At 57.7% G+C, this 15,625-nt stretch overlaps 5 protein-coding genes across 5 annotated transcripts; 3 read left to right on the top strand and 2 right to left on the bottom strand.

Annotated features, from left to right (window-relative positions):
- Positions 1-616: 616 nt before the first annotated feature.
- MFIFM68171_11245 (uncharacterized protein) lies at positions 617-1,906 on the bottom strand (the record flags this gene model as incomplete). Its single annotated transcript, XM_071066664.1, has 1 exon — positions 617-1,906. The coding sequence occupies one exon, from the start codon at positions 1,904-1,906 to the stop codon at positions 617-619; it is 1,290 nt and encodes a 429-aa protein (XP_070922765.1).
- Positions 1,907-6,883: 4,977 nt separating this feature from the next.
- MFIFM68171_11244 (palmitoyl-CoA hydrolase) lies at positions 6,884-8,128 on the top strand (the record flags this gene model as incomplete). Its single annotated transcript, XM_071066663.1, has 2 exons — positions 6,884-7,153; positions 7,268-8,128. 2 exons carry the CDS (start codon positions 6,884-6,886, stop codon positions 8,126-8,128), a joined length of 1,131 nt encoding a protein of 376 aa, XP_070922764.1.
- Positions 8,129-8,775: 647 nt separating this feature from the next.
- Positions 8,776-9,807, top strand: COX4 (Cytochrome c oxidase subunit 4; the record flags this gene model as incomplete). The annotated part of the gene is made up of 5 exons (XM_071066662.1): positions 8,776-8,866; positions 9,007-9,054; positions 9,250-9,408; positions 9,460-9,560; positions 9,649-9,807. The coding sequence occupies 5 exons, from the start codon at positions 8,776-8,778 to the stop codon at positions 9,805-9,807; spliced, it is 558 nt and encodes a 185-aa protein (XP_070922763.1).
- A 730-nt stretch (positions 9,808-10,537) lies between these two features.
- Positions 10,538-11,095, bottom strand: MFIFM68171_11242 (uncharacterized protein; the record flags this gene model as incomplete). Its single annotated transcript, XM_071066661.1, has 1 exon — positions 10,538-11,095. The coding sequence occupies one exon, from the start codon at positions 11,093-11,095 to the stop codon at positions 10,538-10,540; it is 558 nt and encodes a 185-aa protein (XP_070922762.1).
- A 2,039-nt stretch (positions 11,096-13,134) lies between these two features.
- Positions 13,135-15,136, top strand: MFIFM68171_11241 (Clr5 domain-containing protein; the record flags this gene model as incomplete). The annotated part of the gene is made up of 3 exons (XM_071066660.1): positions 13,135-13,268; positions 13,354-13,577; positions 13,632-15,136. 3 exons carry the CDS (start codon positions 13,135-13,137, stop codon positions 15,134-15,136), a joined length of 1,863 nt encoding a protein of 620 aa, XP_070922761.1.
- Between the last annotated feature and the right edge of the window lie 489 nt (positions 15,137-15,625).

The following is a 15,625-nucleotide window of genomic DNA, read 5'->3' as shown; positions in this document are numbered from 1 at the left end:
GCAACACCAACACATCGGATGAACAGACGGCACAATCGGCGCTGGGAATAGTCTACTATTGAGACGTTTGTGCCATCTGGGATTCCTGTGAATTCCAGCAAACGATAGTATACTCTGGCTGAGATGCTAATTACGCTGCAGAAACTGAGGGAACGGATATGAAGAGGATGTCGACTGGAGCGCCCGCCTGTTCCAACTCGTCACCGGGCCTAGAAATTGCCTTCAATTGAGCACAATGATATTGTGTAGTCCTATATAGATACAATTCACAATCTTTCTCGTTCTCAACAGCACGTTTTGGTTTTCTCGCCGCTACTGATGCACCAACTCGGCTATGCAACGCTCCAGAATCCCAGGACTCGCTTGCAACGAACTACACCTGGTTCCCGCTAGACAACTCCTACAACGCATTAAAGAAAAACAAATGCCACGCAGAAAACATTTTGCGAACCAAAGATGCGGCGGTAAAACAGCAGTTGGCCTCCCATCCCGACGCTGAATCCCGTCAGATGTACCGAGCGTATTAATCCCAAAACTCCTGGCTTGATGTCCTTATCCCAAGCATCCAAAGGCAGAATATCCTCCCGAACGTAAATCGAAAACAGAGGCGCACCTCTCAGCACCTCACATTCCAAGGGATCCCATCCAAATCGTCCATGTAGTCTTCGTAATGGTCACCGGCGTCGGCCTCGGTCGACCCGCTCTCCCCACCACCAAAGATGACGCCAAAGTCGGCATAGACATCCTCCGGCTCGTCGTCGTACCGGCTCTCGTGTTCTGACGAAGGAAATGCCACGTCGTCGTCATCGAGATCCGTCAGATCCTCGAGCGCAATAGCCGGCCGCGTCACCCTGAGCTCCGGCGAGCGCATGGGCCGTAGCCGCGGACTCGGGATCCTCAACACAGTCGACGTCGGCCCCCCTGCTTGAGGGCCTGGCAAGCTCCTCGCCGTCGGTGGCCGGAATCCAGCACCTGGTGGTGGTGGCCACAGCTTTGGCTGCGGAGAGTTAATCCCCGGCGTTACCGCGCCCGACGGCCGACCTGCTGAATCCACGAGGTACCGCCCACCGAAAAACGCACTGCTTCCGTGACTCTGCTGAAACACGGCCGCTTTGGCCGCCAGCTCGGCAGCCTGAGCAATCCCCCGCTCCGCCGCCTCAGCACAAACCCGCAGTCGGAAGCTGTTGATCACCGCTGCCCGACGCAGCCACGTTGATGGGCTTGGTTGTAATGCTGGTGCTGGCGGTGCCTGACCGGCCCCGACGTTGTTGAGTCGGCGCGTGGACATGATCGCGGCGAGCTTTAGGAAGCGCTTGTCACCAGTCGCCACCGCCTCCCTATTCAGGATGTGGGTTGCCGGAAGTGAGAACGGCTCCGATAGGCGCGACGTGACGAGCTGCCGCAGAAGACGTCGCTTCTTACAGCCCGATGACGCAGTATTGGGTCCGTCAACATCCGTATCCGGCCGCCGACGCTTGAGACATGGCCTTTGGTACGCGTGGAGTTGTTGGAGCGGAAATGTTACCACTTGCTGGCCGGACGGGACTACTTTGGTAAAAACCAGGTCCGGATGCGCCGTTACAAGGCAAGTAGGGCGGTCAATCTTGCTATTCGTGGTCGTCGCAATGCGGGCCGACGGTGCTTTGTTGAGCTGCTGGACCTCAAGCTTTGTCGGCTTCGACACTGAGAGGGCAATCTCAGGAGGCTGAGCCTGATTGTGGCCGTCTGCTCTGCTGCCCTTTGAGATGTCGAGAAACCGATCGTTCAGCTCAGGGATCGTTGTTGTGTGGAATAGCGCCGTCTCAAGCTCGACACGCTTGTCCTGCTTGAACCGAACGTCACGGAAATGCCAGGGCCCGTGCTGTTCAAAGGAGTTCTGCTTGCTGGCTTCAAGCTGCAACCCCATTGTGTAAACTCTTGCTCCCCACAGTCCAGCGCTGACCAGACGACTCCTGTGGCTTGGCCGTAACTCCCTTGCTATCGCATGAGCAGCCCTAAGTCGACCGGACCGTCGCGGATTGGCTGTTGAAGGTGCAAGATCATCGATCCAAGTCGCGGCCGGCCAGACAGAAGAATGTCAGGGAAGCTGCTCCAGGAAGGCGAGGCTTCGAGTCGAGACACAAGTCATAAACTACCTCGTCAACGGCCTCCAAGCAGCGGGACACATTCGACCAACCACCAATAGTCCCCACAGGTAAACACTCAAGATCAAAGTCCAACTCGGACAGCCACCTCTGTCAACGCACAGGAATCAGGGACACGGCATCCTCCGGTAACTCTCTTAATAGAAGGCGTAGCGGTATCTGATGAGCCAACAAGTTCCACTTAACCGCTGAGGCGTAGGAAATAGGCTTAGTGCTTCCGGCAAGATACAGGAATGCGCCGTTCACGGGCCGAGTGGACTGTTGCGTGGTGACGGATTGGACGGGGGTGGCGTGCTTGATCGCTCGCTCGCTCGTCTCCGCGGGGGTCCCAGAGAGCCGGGAGCGTGGGAGGGAAAGAGACGACAGAGTGGGATGAAACGGCGTGTGCTCTCTTTATTAGGACGCAGGGATGAAAACAGAGCATCCAGCCAGGCGGTGTCGAGTGGAGAAGACGGAGATCTCGTTCCACGGTGCGGGACCTGGGGGAGATGTGCTCCTCCAGGGCGACTCGCAGGACGCTACTGTAAGAATACCCTAGTCGGAGGCAAGCATGGCATGGGGCTTCCGTGAGTGGAATTTCTGGGGAACCTCGTTGGGGCTGGGACCAAGACGGATCCTCACTGGCCGGGAGCTTTGGTGGTGGGAGACGCTGGGCCCGAGAGAACCACTAGCGTATTCGTGATGTGGTCAGGCTCAAGAAGCCTCCAAGTCCCCCCAAATGCAACTTGGTGCAAAGCTCCCAGGCGTCTGGTCCTGGATGGACGCCCATCGGCTGACAATGGCCTGGAGACGGGGGGCGAAATGCGGAGAGTGCAGGGGTAGGTTGAGTGCCAAGGTTGAGGTGCTGACATTATGGACGCCGGGGTTGGCTGGGCCTGGGAGGATTGGGGCGAGCCGCAAACCAGTAAACGGCCTCTCTCAATTTAGGGCCGGGACACTGTCCGAAGATGCAGAAAAACCGGTGACACGAACCGCCTCCTGACCGCTTGAGCAGCAGACTAAGGGCAGGAACAGGACGAATTGACGCATCTACACGTCTGCCGGTGGTGAAGCAGATTGGCCAGTGCTGGGTCGTCAACCTGCAGCCAGTTGTAGAGTTTCCATGGCGTAATTGGGCGGCAAGTTATTGCTTTTTCTTTTCAATTTTTCTGTGTTTTCTTTTTCACAGGGCAGGGAGCAAGTTGCTGGATGCAGCAGCGCCGTAGAGCGCCCAGGCGAGCCTGATCCCTGTAAGAATGTACATGGACAGTACCCCTCTCGTCTTCATCCAACCCCGGAAATCGGCGCAGTTGGTTTAAACAGCCTAACGTCAGTCCCTGCACCACGGCCTTGCCTGTCTTTCACTCAGTTCCCCACTCATTATACAGGTATACTCGCCGTGTACCTCGTATGTCGTTCGGAGCTAAACTGTTTGACCCTCCTGTCGGCGCATTCCCGCATATTACTCTAGGGCGATGCTCGAATCGTGAAATAATAATAATACGAGTAACAATAAGAATAAACAGGCTTGTTTAAGAAAACTCCCTACAACCCGCGGACGTTCGGTCCCCAGAATATCCCCGGCTGTGCGGTTGCGGGGAAGGAGGCCATTGAGCGACACGCGACCCACAGTCCAACAGCTACACAGTACGTGTAGTGTACACTGCAATACAGCAGACAGCAAGGACTCCAAACCAAGAAGACCCACCCATTGAGGGGGATCGTGTTCTGCCGTGCTTGCATGCATGTCGACCCTTGTTTCCTAAGCTTGCAATCTCGGGCATTGGCACTCAGCAGTCTGGCCAGGTCTTGCGCAGAAATTGTTGAGGCGTGTAAAAGTAAAATAAAACAAATAAAATATATCGCCTGCGGCGTGGCAAGAAATAAAGGGGCCAGTCCGCAGCGCAATTTGCCGTCAATGCCAGGTCATCAGCCCAGCGTTTGCCCATTCAGGCCAAACGTATCACACATAACCCCCCCAAATCAGCCACTGGCTCGACCTCATTTGAGGATTTGGGTCACGAGGCACACCAAAGCGAAGCAGCATACATACACAGTACATGCCTGCCGCCGAACACGGCTAGGACCAGCTGGGTCAAACCACTGAATTGGCAGCAGGTCGGAGGTACGGCCGAGGGGCTCACCGAGGCTCGGAAGAGAATCGGCGACTCCTAGTTCCTGTCAGAAACACAATTCGCACCTCAGTTGCAGAAGCAAAGCGCAGCGGTTCATCGCAATTTCTCAGCACTCGGAACTCGCCGCATTTGCCAACCGACACTGCCCGATTTAACCCGCCTGCGGCCCAACATCTGAATCGGATCAGGTGCAGGGAGCCATCCCGTAAGAACGATTTCCCATTCGCGTCATCTCCCGGCGGTTCATTTACATATCAATGGAGGCATGGATAACCCGAAAGCCCTCGACACGGGCAGTGCCTGGCGGGGGATAAAAGAAAGGGCCGGACACCACAGAAGGACAGAGGGTGGGTCTTAAGAAGTTGGGATCCTCAGTTTGCCGGATAACGTTACAACGGGCATTGCACGGCAGGGTCGACGACGCTAGCCTTGTGTTCTCTTGGCTGTCTGTGTACTGCTTCTCTTTAGCTACGCCCAGGTCCGAATACCTGCGATCGATGCTGCTTGACTTTGGTCTAGGGGTTACCGTTCCATCATCCATGCATTCTTCTTTGAACCAGGTTGGCTTGCGTGGCCGAGGCATTCCGCTGCAACCCTTTTCACGCCTTCCCGTCTGGGAAATCTACCCGCCGCCTTTGGCAGCCTCTGGTACACTGACTGATCCTTTTCAGATGTAAGTTATAATAAGATGACAACGCAGGAAACTTCTCGCTCTTCTTGGGGTAGGGAAATGTCGCAAGAACCCCGAAGTGAACGGACACATCTGTCAGCTACATGACACAAACCTCCACGTTGGCTTTAGTACCTCCACCGCGGCAGGCAGTAACCCCTTGTTACCAATTTTGAGCAACAAAGAGACAATATATTGTCCGGTGGGGCATGAATTCTAGCGGAACACTACCAGTTGTCCTTAGGATCTGCGTGTCCCAAAGGTAAGCGACTCTCAGGTTTTAAATAACCTCGGGCAAACAGCTGCCGAGCAGGCTGGTCGCTTGTGCCTAGAAGCTAAAGAGAGAGCAGCCAATAGCCCCGCGAATCAATGTCGTACCGTCCTACTCTCTGACGCAGTCGACACCGGCTACCGGAAACCCAAAGCTGTGGATCGGATGCGACCAGCCGCACACCGGTCCCGCTGGTGGTTGCAGATGGCATCCCGACTGAACTAAGAAAGGCCCTCGTTGGGACGAGAAAGGAACGCCGTGATGTCGTTTCCTGTGCAGCCAAATGTCACTCGAAACGCTTTTCGTTCGTTTCGTGGCTCTTTTCCACCACTCACACCTCCATACATCAGCCACTCGACTTCACACAGACACCATGGCCCAAGCAACTCCTTTGGTTCGTCTCGACCGCCGTACTACGTAGGCACACTTCCTTTTCGTCCGAACCCGGCGGCCCCTTCCCCAAAGCGGGATACCGAACGAACCCCTCCAAAACAGAGATCCTTTCCGAGCTCCATGGAGGGTGCCAACACCACTAGTGGGGGCAAGCGAGCCGCCCCAATTGATGAAAGGCGTTGTGAGAGGTGTGGTTGCAAATAAATGCACTTTTTTGGTCTCTTTTCGGCTTCGGCTCTCGGCTCATCAGCGGGCGAGTTCGACAGAGCAGAGGAGCACTGGCCAGACATCTCTAGCAGTGATTTAGGTAGAAAAGAACTGGCTGTCTCTTCTCCGGCACAGGACATGCTTCAGCGAAGACGGCTTGCCAACGCCCATGAAGAGTGTACAGTACATGGTGACCCATGTTTCAGCTTTTAACATTAAGCACTTGGCGTGGTGGGGGTCATTGGAAGTGATCTGCCAGCAGGGGAGAGCGCTGGAACGCTGGCGTGATGTGGGGACGTACTGACCCCCGCTTGTGACCCCACTGAATAAACATTTGCGGGGAAGAGAACAAATTTGGCTTGTTTGTGGTGTTTCTGTCTGGAATGTCTGGAAGAGCCTGCTTCGCGAAAGACAGCAGAAAAAAACATACGGCGTACTTGAACATTATGGACTGTTTCTTGAGGGGCGCACTTGTATACTCGGGCCTCCCGTCTCGGCCTCGTGGACGTCGGCCGGTGCCGCCAGAGCGGCGCCAGAGAACCTGCAGAAAGCTTCCCATCAACCATGGGAAACTGAGCGTTAACCGTGGTTAGCATGGCTTCATGTACGCCTATGGACTTATTTTACTGGCTCGCAAAATGCTTCAACAATCTCGAGTGAACTTGACGGACGATGCCTTTTTCTCCGGTTCCGCGCCCGTCGGCTGTCCGGTCCCCCGGTTGTATCATCACGTGGATACCTCGGCAACTATGGACCCCGGCCGCTCTCTCGGCCAGCCGAAAGGTCCATCCCGAATGACGACGACCTCAACCCAGCGTTGCCGTATTCTTCGTCGGCAGGATGAAGTGATCCGGACCGTCAACTTTATACCTTCCTTGTTGTTTGTCAGTTTCCATCCTTCGTTTCTCTTTACTTAGGTTCTTGTTCGCCTCAATCCAAAGTCGTTCATTTCAAGACGTTGTCCCAATAATAGACAGCAACCACGTCCCTCGGCGAGTGCTGAGGCCCCAGAAACGAGTGAACCGGACGGCTTACAAGAGACACACCAAAATTCGCTACATTATTTTCACTGTCTGCTATGAGGATGCCTTCCGAAGACGAACCCCCGCTATCCTTCCAGGAAGCCTTGGATCTGGTCAAGCTGCCTCGGCGGGGTGACGTGCGGCGTTTCATGGCAACGAGGGCCGCATACCTGCCCGGCTCCGACTTCACCAAGGATAAGGAGATGCCCATGGTCCACAGCGCCGCATTCGGTGGCCATGTGTACGCTCAATCCGCCTTGGCGGCGTACCGAGCATGGAGAGAGCTGGAGGATGAAAAGGGGGTGAAGCCGTCAGAGAGGCTCGATCTCCATGTAGGTGTGAACTCTGCCCAACAGCATACAAGGCCGCTCATCATCAACCCCCTATCATTGACCCGCTCTCTGATGTACTCAGAACCCCGCGTTTAACCCTCACCACACTGACAGACCATCCACGGCTACTTCACCCGCCGGGGCATCCCAGAGCGGCCGTTCATCTACGACGTCACGCCCCTGACAGCGTCCCGCACCTTCAGTACCCTCTCGGTTACCGTCTACCAGCCCTCGGAACCGAGCACCAGCCCGGACCCGCTGGGGGCCCGCTTCCCGCTCGCCGACGCCGCCCTCCCGCTGGACCCGCCGGCCTTCACGGCCATGTGCTCGCTCAAGCTCCCGGAGCCCGACAGCGTGGGAGTCTCGACGCAGGAGGACCCGCCGCAGAAGCGCTTCGCCGCCATCCTCGCCCGCCGCGCGCCCCACGAGTGGCCCCCGGCCCCGCCCGTCGACATCGCCGGCGTGGTGGCGCTCGTGGGCGCCGACCAGGCCGGCCGCTTCCCCGCCGTCGAGATGCGCAAGGTCGACATGGCCCCGCACAACGACGGCCGCCCCGTGCACGAGCGCCGCGAGCTGCTGCTGTACCGCCTCCTCAAGCCGCTGCCGCCCGCCGGCGGCGCTGGCGACGGCGCGGACGGGTGGGACGCCAACGCCCACGTGGTGGCGCACGCCTTCGTGGCGGACCGGAACGGCCTGCTCATGGCGGGGAACCACATCGGCTTCGGCTGGTCGCTGCGGCGGGCCGCCAGCCTGAGCTACACGTTCGTGATGCACGTGGGCGCCGAGCAGGCGGTCATAAGGCCCGAGGATAGCTGGTGGGTGCAGGAGGCCTGGTTCCCCCGGACCGGGGCTGGCAGGGGGATTGTGGAGAGCAAGATTTGGAGTCCGCGCGGGTTGCATGTGGCGACTGAGTACCAGGATGGGCTGATCCAGGGGTTGGAGGACGGGGAGAAAGGGGGGTATAGCAGGCTGTAGATGATAGAGTCCATTCTGCGGCCGGTGGTTGCCGCGGTGTCATGTGCCTAGCGCCGAATGTGTAAACTGATCTGTAGTATATACGGAAGAGCAGGTTTATAGATGGATACACCGGATTCGAGATGATACTTAGCACCGGGAGACGTGATTAGGCCGTTCATTATTCTTAACATGCCATGACTGTGTCTCTAGTAATTCACCTTGATTGATGGCTTGGAAGGAGGGATATCTCCTTCCCAGAAACCCTCACCCAAGAAGGTTCACCTTGCGCGAGAACGGGTTGTCTAAGGGTTAGGGTTCAGCTTACTTAGTTTCTGGTTTGATATGCTCACTGGCAGCCATCGACACTGCATCTGTTGATCAGGCAATTTTGCAAAGTCAATGGGAATGTGGAAATAGCGAGCTTTGTTTACCACAACTCTTGAAAACTGCTAATTCCGGTTGTAGGTTCCGACGGCTCATTCCTCAACACAAGAGAATCCACGTGCCAGGTCACATGCCCTGGCGCTATTCCCTAAACAGCAAGCACCTAGCACTGCTCGGCTACTCGTGCTCCAACCGGGCCAAATCAGACCATTTCTCAAATCCGAGAACAAGCTTCACCCTTCCACCACCCGCCCAATTGACCCGCTACCGCCTCGACGAACATGTTTCTGCAGCGCTCTGCCGTCGCCGTCGCGCGCCGCGCCGCGGCCGCTCCGATACTTCGTCGCAGCCTGGCCACCACTGCCGTTCGCCGTAAGTTGGAACTCCCAGGGCAGCCCAAAAAAACCCGAGCGAGCGAAGCTCCGGAATGTCGCGCACGGGGCCGACCCGAGCTTCCGCAGCCACCAATTGACCGCCGGCATAGATAGAAACTGACGCTTTTGGACCTCCAGGCAGTGCCACCCCCGATGCGCCCGCGCCCAAGTACAAGACTCTGAAGGGTATGGACATTTCTGTTTGGATTAGATTGTGGTTGCGTCATGGTCTCGGTGGGACGCCTGACGTCAGGCCATTGGGCTTGGAGCATGAAGCAGCATGAAGCTCGAGCCAAAACAGAGACGGCTGAGAGGGGTTTTTGATTGGACTGTGTGGGATGGATGCAGCAAGATGGCTGACGTCTAGTTCGTGATCAACAGAAGTCAAGACGGAGGACGACCTCTTCGGCCCCGGCGCCCCTCCCGGAACGGTCCCCACCGATCTGGAGCAGGCTACCGGTCTTGAGCGTCTCGAGATTCTCGGCAAGATGGAGGGTGTCGACGTCTTCGACATGCGGCCGCTGGACGCCTCGCGCAAGGGTAAGCAGGACGAGATCCGTGAGAGGTAGAGCGGGGCTGATTATGGAACAGGCACCCTCCAGGAACCCGTCATGGTCCGCTCCGCCGGCGTAGAGCAGTATGCTGGCTGCACCGGCGTTCCTGCCGACTCCCACAACGTCATTTGGCTCAGGGTTGGTGGACCCCCCCCCCCCCCCTCCCTCCCTCTAGTCCCTTGAGTCCGTAGTGACGACGCTGGCTGATGCTGCATTTTCCGCCTAGATGACCCGTGAGCGCCCGGTCGAGCGCTGCCCCGAGTGCGGCAGCGTCTACAAGATGGAGTATGTCGGGCCCCAGGATGACCACCACGACCACGGCCACCACCACGGCTTCGAGGAGCCCAAGACTTTCGCCGACTATGTCAAGCCGGAATACTGGTAAGCGTTGGACCGCAGTGAGACGGGGTGGCATTGAAGCAGGACGCAGTGTCAAGATCACGAGCACGATGACAAGGAGAGCCGCAGGTTACTAGGGAGACGGGCTTGTAGAATATCCAGACAGGCACATGAACTGTATAGAGTTTCCTATGTCTCTGACCGCGGGCGGTTGTGCTGCTTAGTCTGTCCTGTGTAAAGCTATAGGCTGAGTGGGCCATTTCACAAGGGTTTGTTATTGTGCACCCACTATGGCAAAGAAGCACGCCGCTCACTGAGCCAGTTTTGTGGTTGAATCTCCATGGCCGTCCACATTTCAACCGCCCTGTCCTTGCCGGCCTTAGATTAACTTCCCTTCCGTCCATACCATCCGCTGCCATTGAACACCAATGGGCTTTCCAAACGAGGATTTCAGTGAGTAGATATAGACGGCTCCAGGCATAGCCGGCCTTAGCCAGGTCAACCAAGCGCCACATCCGCATGCCCAGGCAAGAAATGGACCTTCGGTGTGGAGTGATACCTCGGATGATGGCACGTGTGCGAGGGCGTTCGAGCCTAGGAGGATAGCAGAAAGGCGGTAGGTCGTCACCCTAACAATGCGGTAACGGCCGATGGTATTCAGACACTCGAGCCCACATGTCTCCTACCTTGACGGCAGACTTGTGTGGGCAGAGGAATCATGGAAGCAGGCCAGGCGGAGAAGAGTAGTGATCTGTGGCGGCGGGAAGACGAGTTTCTCAGCCCTCGTCGTCGCCAAAACTAAGCTTGATCTTCTTTGCTTTTTTCTTCGTCTTAGCTTTTGTGGCGCGCGCCGAGTCGCCCTGGTCCTCGGTCTTAGCTGGGCCTGCACTCCCTCGCTTGCGGCTTTTGTCGCCTTGAGCTTCGGCGTCCTCCTCGTCGGCATCGGCACCAATGACCTTCCCCATCTTGCGCTTCTTCCGCTGGTTGGGGCCGTCGCCAATGCCGGCTAGTTTCTCGCCCGTCGCAGCATCCGTATCTGCTTGCTCGTCTCCGCCAGCTCTGCCGGCCCGTGCTTCTTCAGGCCCTTGCTCTTTTACGCTCCCGTCGGCGTTGATGGTGACGCTCACAGCGTTGCCCTGCTCGTCGACCACCAGGGGCGCATCCTCGGCTTCTGCGCTACCGGAACGGGCTTTGGCGGGCCGTCGCCTCGCGGCAAGGATCGGATCGAGAGCGCTAGAGTCGGCCTCGGAATCGGCTTGGCCGCGCAGGCGAGCGAGGAAGGGCGGCAGGGTGGAGCTGTAGTGCAGGTTTTTGGATGTGATTTTCTGGGACATGTTGGACAGCAGCCGAGGGGCAGGGTGCAGAAGAGGCGGGGCGCAAATAAACACCCCAAGATCGCCAGAGCGGTTGCGCTGTGCTACGACAGTTCCGCGCAGCGGAATCGGGCTTCTCCTCCCTGGTTCTGCCTATCCCACGAGCAGCTGCAAGAGGTATGTAGACATCTGCTGTCGGCGGCGGTCAATAGAAGATGGTTTGGGTTGCATACAATAGCTAGGCGGAGGCATGCACAGCTAGCCAGAGTTGGGAGAGTCAACGATGTTGACGATCGACCCAGAACGAGGTGGAAATTACAGGGCCGCTCATTACTGTACCATAAGAAATTAATTCCGCTTGCACACAGCGAGCGAGTCACGTTACATTGGACGCCAGTACACCACCTTCCTCGCAGTTCCTCCCACGCTTTTCTCCTGTGCGTCATCCACCGCCTCATTCTCTGAGCGTCCAATCTCGTTCGAGCGAAAATCCCGCGGAAGCGATCCCGACCCTAGCAAGACTCACAAGCTCGCGCAGCGGTCGGTCTTGTGTTGAAGCTTTGCCACTATTTCCAGCCCACGATGCAGCCGCGTTTTCCGCCTCTCAGCCTGAACAGCAGGGCAGCTGCTCCAGCGCTCCAACGCTCCAGCGGTCCAGCGCTCCAGCGGCCGAGCTGCTGCAGGACGGCCCTGTCGGAGGCCGTTCCGCCGGCCGCTCGTCCAAATCGGGCCAAAGCTGCAGTCGCAGCCTTACCTTTCGCCCACTTCTCCTGGTTCCCTCAGGCGGTGTTCAAAATCACAAGCGTCCCCATCTCGCTTTGAGCCTCAAGCGGGGACTTCTGCCCTCAAAAAACCCTGGGACCGGACAGCGACGATTGTCCGGAAGCGCTGCCGGCCTGGACGGCGTGGCACTCCCTAGACGAGGAGATCAGCCCGTCAAGTACTTTCGTCGCCGTGGCTTGAACATTCGCTAGAGAAGTAGGGGGTGGTGTGTAACCGGGTCACTTCCGCGGTGACTTAAATCTTCGTGCGACGTTCACGCCGAGGAGGTGAGCGTGGGCACGCGTGGGAAGCCCTTGCTGGCTCCCAGCCCGACGGGTCGTCAGCAAGCCGGGCGAGGGGAGCCCTGCTCGGATCAGCATGGTCGAGCTTGGCGCTGCCGCAATATCAGCAACATGGCAGGCCTGGCGACTGCCGATGATGGGCATCAATCTTGCGGTGTTCTTGCCGGCCAATCTCCCATGAGCTCGGCCTTGACATCTGACCGAACCCAATGCCCACGGCCCGAGCTGAGGAGGCGCAGAGACTGGCAAGCACGTCCAGTCCTTTTCCAGCAGCAACCCCCCCCCCCCCCTCCTTCACCCGCGCGGAACTCTTCCCCGCTGGGCCCCAACGATGCTGTAGCACCCCAAAGCCCGCCCGTTCTCCAAATCTCTGAAGGCGCGCCATGGCGGTGTAGACGAACGGCAGACGACGGTGCCAGGAACTGGCAAGACTATGACTATTGTTCTGGCGGATGTCGAGCCGCGCTCCCCGGCTCCGGCTTCCCAGCTTGCCGGCGCCAGCTTTGCCGCACCGTTACACAAACTCTTGAGACGCACGCTTCACTCTGATGTGAGTTGGCGGTCTCTCTGCTTCCCAATCGCAACGTTGCCCAGTTCTCCCCTGGCCCCCTTCCTGTCTGGTTTCACTCCCGATTGGACCCCCGTCAACCTCACCCTGCAAGAAGGCGCTTGGGGCCCGGTACACGTTTGTGCTGTCTATCATGGTGCCCGGCAGCGGTTAGCGAAGGCCCCGGCCATGGCGTCAGCCTCCCCGGCTCGTCGGTCTTTTATGAGTTGGCACACCGGCTTCTTGACCGAACTATCGACAGACAGGCCGCTCGAGTCTTCGCTACTTATTTTTTTAAGCTCGCCCAAACCCCCACCAGTGTTTGTCCTTATCTTTGTCTACCTTTCTTCAACCTATTCTCATGTCAACGCCTCCTGGAGCACCTTTGCAGCCCGCCGTGACCCGTCACATTCACAACCCGAGGACGGGCCGCGCTGCCTTGAAGCATCATGCCACCCACCTCCGATACTCGGCTTGACTGGGGAGCTTACCGAGAAAAGATCGAGGATCTCTACTGGCGTCAAAGGAAATTGCTTCCAGAAGTGATGAAGACCATGGAAGACGACCACGGCTTTGTAGCAACGTGCGGCTCCCCTCCCCCTTCCTCTCCCCCGCTCCTCGCTTTCGACCCCACTGCCACCCCCCGAGCTAACGCCTTCCGCCGGCAGGAAGAAGATGTACAAGAAGCATCTTAAATCATGGGGGCTTGAGAAGAACATCAAAGCTGTCGAGATGATAGCTATGCTTCATATTGCGGAACAACGCCGCCGTATCAACAAAGAGACACGCTTCATCCGGCGCGGTAGACCCGTGGAACCCGAGAAGCTTCGCCGGTTCGCCAAACGTTACAAGTTACCCGTCGGGGGAGGCCTACGACCATCCGATCAGCAAGGTACGTCTCATTCATCCGCCCCGACACCGGGCTGAGCGACTGACGTTTCATTAGTGGCGACTCCACCCGATATCACGTATACCACCCCCGAGCCAGATCCTCTGAACAGTTCTTTACCGCCGCCAGTGACCCAGCCTTCCGTGGATCCTGAACCGAGGGAGGCAGAAGAGGCAGCCGTGGAGAATCCTCCGGGACCCCACGGCTTCGAGTCGTGTGAAAGCCCGTCAACCAGAAACGTGCCCTGGACATCATCTGTGTCGATGTGTTGGCCCGCTGAGGATACCTGCACCGGTTCCCAGTCACCGCCCCCGCCCCCGCCCCCGCCCCCGCCCCAGCCTGCGGTCCCCGTCATGGATGAGCTCTTCATCTCTCAGGCGTTCTCGAGGCCCGAGATGCCTAGCCTATCGCACAGTCTCCCTCGCAGCACTATAGGCCCCCCGTTCTCTCCATCTCCATGGCCCGTGAACAGCCAAGATATTGGATATCACGGATACCAAGCCAGAACGGACGGCATCCCGCCTTGGATTTTCGTCTCGCAAGCGTCTCATCATGCAGTCCAGCCTATTGATTACGGTCTGGACCACGCCAACCCACCCTTTTCGAACGAGTACAACCCAGGCATGGCCATGTTCAGGATACCCATCGCACTCGGTGCCACGAGCCCGCCCCGTACCATCAACCCCGTCCTCGATGTCTCTAGATCTTCTCTGGACCACACGCAATTGCATGACACCTCTATGGGAGGCAACCTCGACTTGGCCACGGCCCTGTTGGAACAGGGCGCTAACGCCAATTGCGTGGCCCGTGGAGGAATGACTCCCCTTCATTACGCGGCTTCTCGAGGAGATGTCGGGTTTGTCAGGCTTTTGATGAGCTACGGAGCGAACCTCAACGCAGTAACGGACAAAGGCCAGTCTGTTCTTTTATTTGCCGTGGGAGGCACCGACATGGTGCCCTATGCCAACCAGAACCGTGGAGGCAGCGATTCCCACACCGACGATGCCACAATCAGGGTTATCAATGCGCTATATGACTCGCCAGTAGGATGGGCACGCCTCCGGCAAGCCCTTGCCCAGGCCGACAAGGACGGGGTGACGCCGCTGATGTTGGCTGCCAAGAACGGCTTCACGAATACCGTGATCATGTTCTTGCAACGAGGGGCGTTGCCAGACGTGAGAGACCACGCCGGCCACACGGCTCTCAAGTACGCAGCCAGCGGCAACCACCGACACTTGGTTCGCCTGCTACTTGAGGCGGACCCCCGCGTGCAAGCTCACGATGTCTCGCATCTGCTCAAACTGGCCAACAGGAACTTAGCAGGTTGCCCAACCACGAACGCCCTCCACGGAAAGGATAGCTGGTGGGACGTCCCCAACCATTCCAGCTCAGCCCTCGTCGCTGAAGAGATGGTGCGGTTGTGTCGAGAGATGGGCACACTGGACGGCCTACTCCGACTGACCGAGGAAAAGCGCAAGACCGGCGTCCTCGAGCTGCTCATGGCCGCGATGGGCCAGCTTGACATGGCAGAACGGGCATCGCAAGGAGCCAACGGCTCTTGAAGTCCACATTTTGATCGGAAGAACTCCGTTTCTGAGCACCACTCACTCAACAAGCGTTAGCCGACGTGCAGACGTAGATCATGCGAGGCCTTGGGCGGCCTCCGGCGCCCCATCATATCACGAGCCTCTCTAGGGAAGAGATTCAATATTCCACTTCTTTTTTCCTTCTCAGTTTGGTTCTTTGTTAAGAAGCCACGGAAACGCACTCGTCCAGGTAAATACCCCAGACCCTCTTGGCTCCTTCGCAACCGTAGCTGATCCTAGACAATACAGACCGGTTTACGTGCAAGCACCGTTTTTGCAACGACTTGGCTCTGAAATTAAGGATCCGATGGGGAGGACTACCAGCCCAGGGGGTGATGAAAAACAGAAGGTCAACTCGTGCAGCACAGCGCCATACAGGAAGAGCAATTCGCACACGCTGACCTGTATTTGAGCAGTGCAGGGACTGAAGAATAGAGTAATCGCCGTTATTATGGTCTCGTCCAG

The sequence above is a fragment of the Madurella fahalii genome (assembly GCF_045866475.1).
Source record: "Madurella fahalii IFM 68171 DNA, scaffold_6, whole genome shotgun sequence".
NCBI classification, from domain to species: Eukaryota; Fungi; Ascomycota; class Sordariomycetes; order Sordariales; genus Madurella; species Madurella fahalii.
This window is presented reverse-complemented; position numbering and strand designations above follow the sequence as displayed.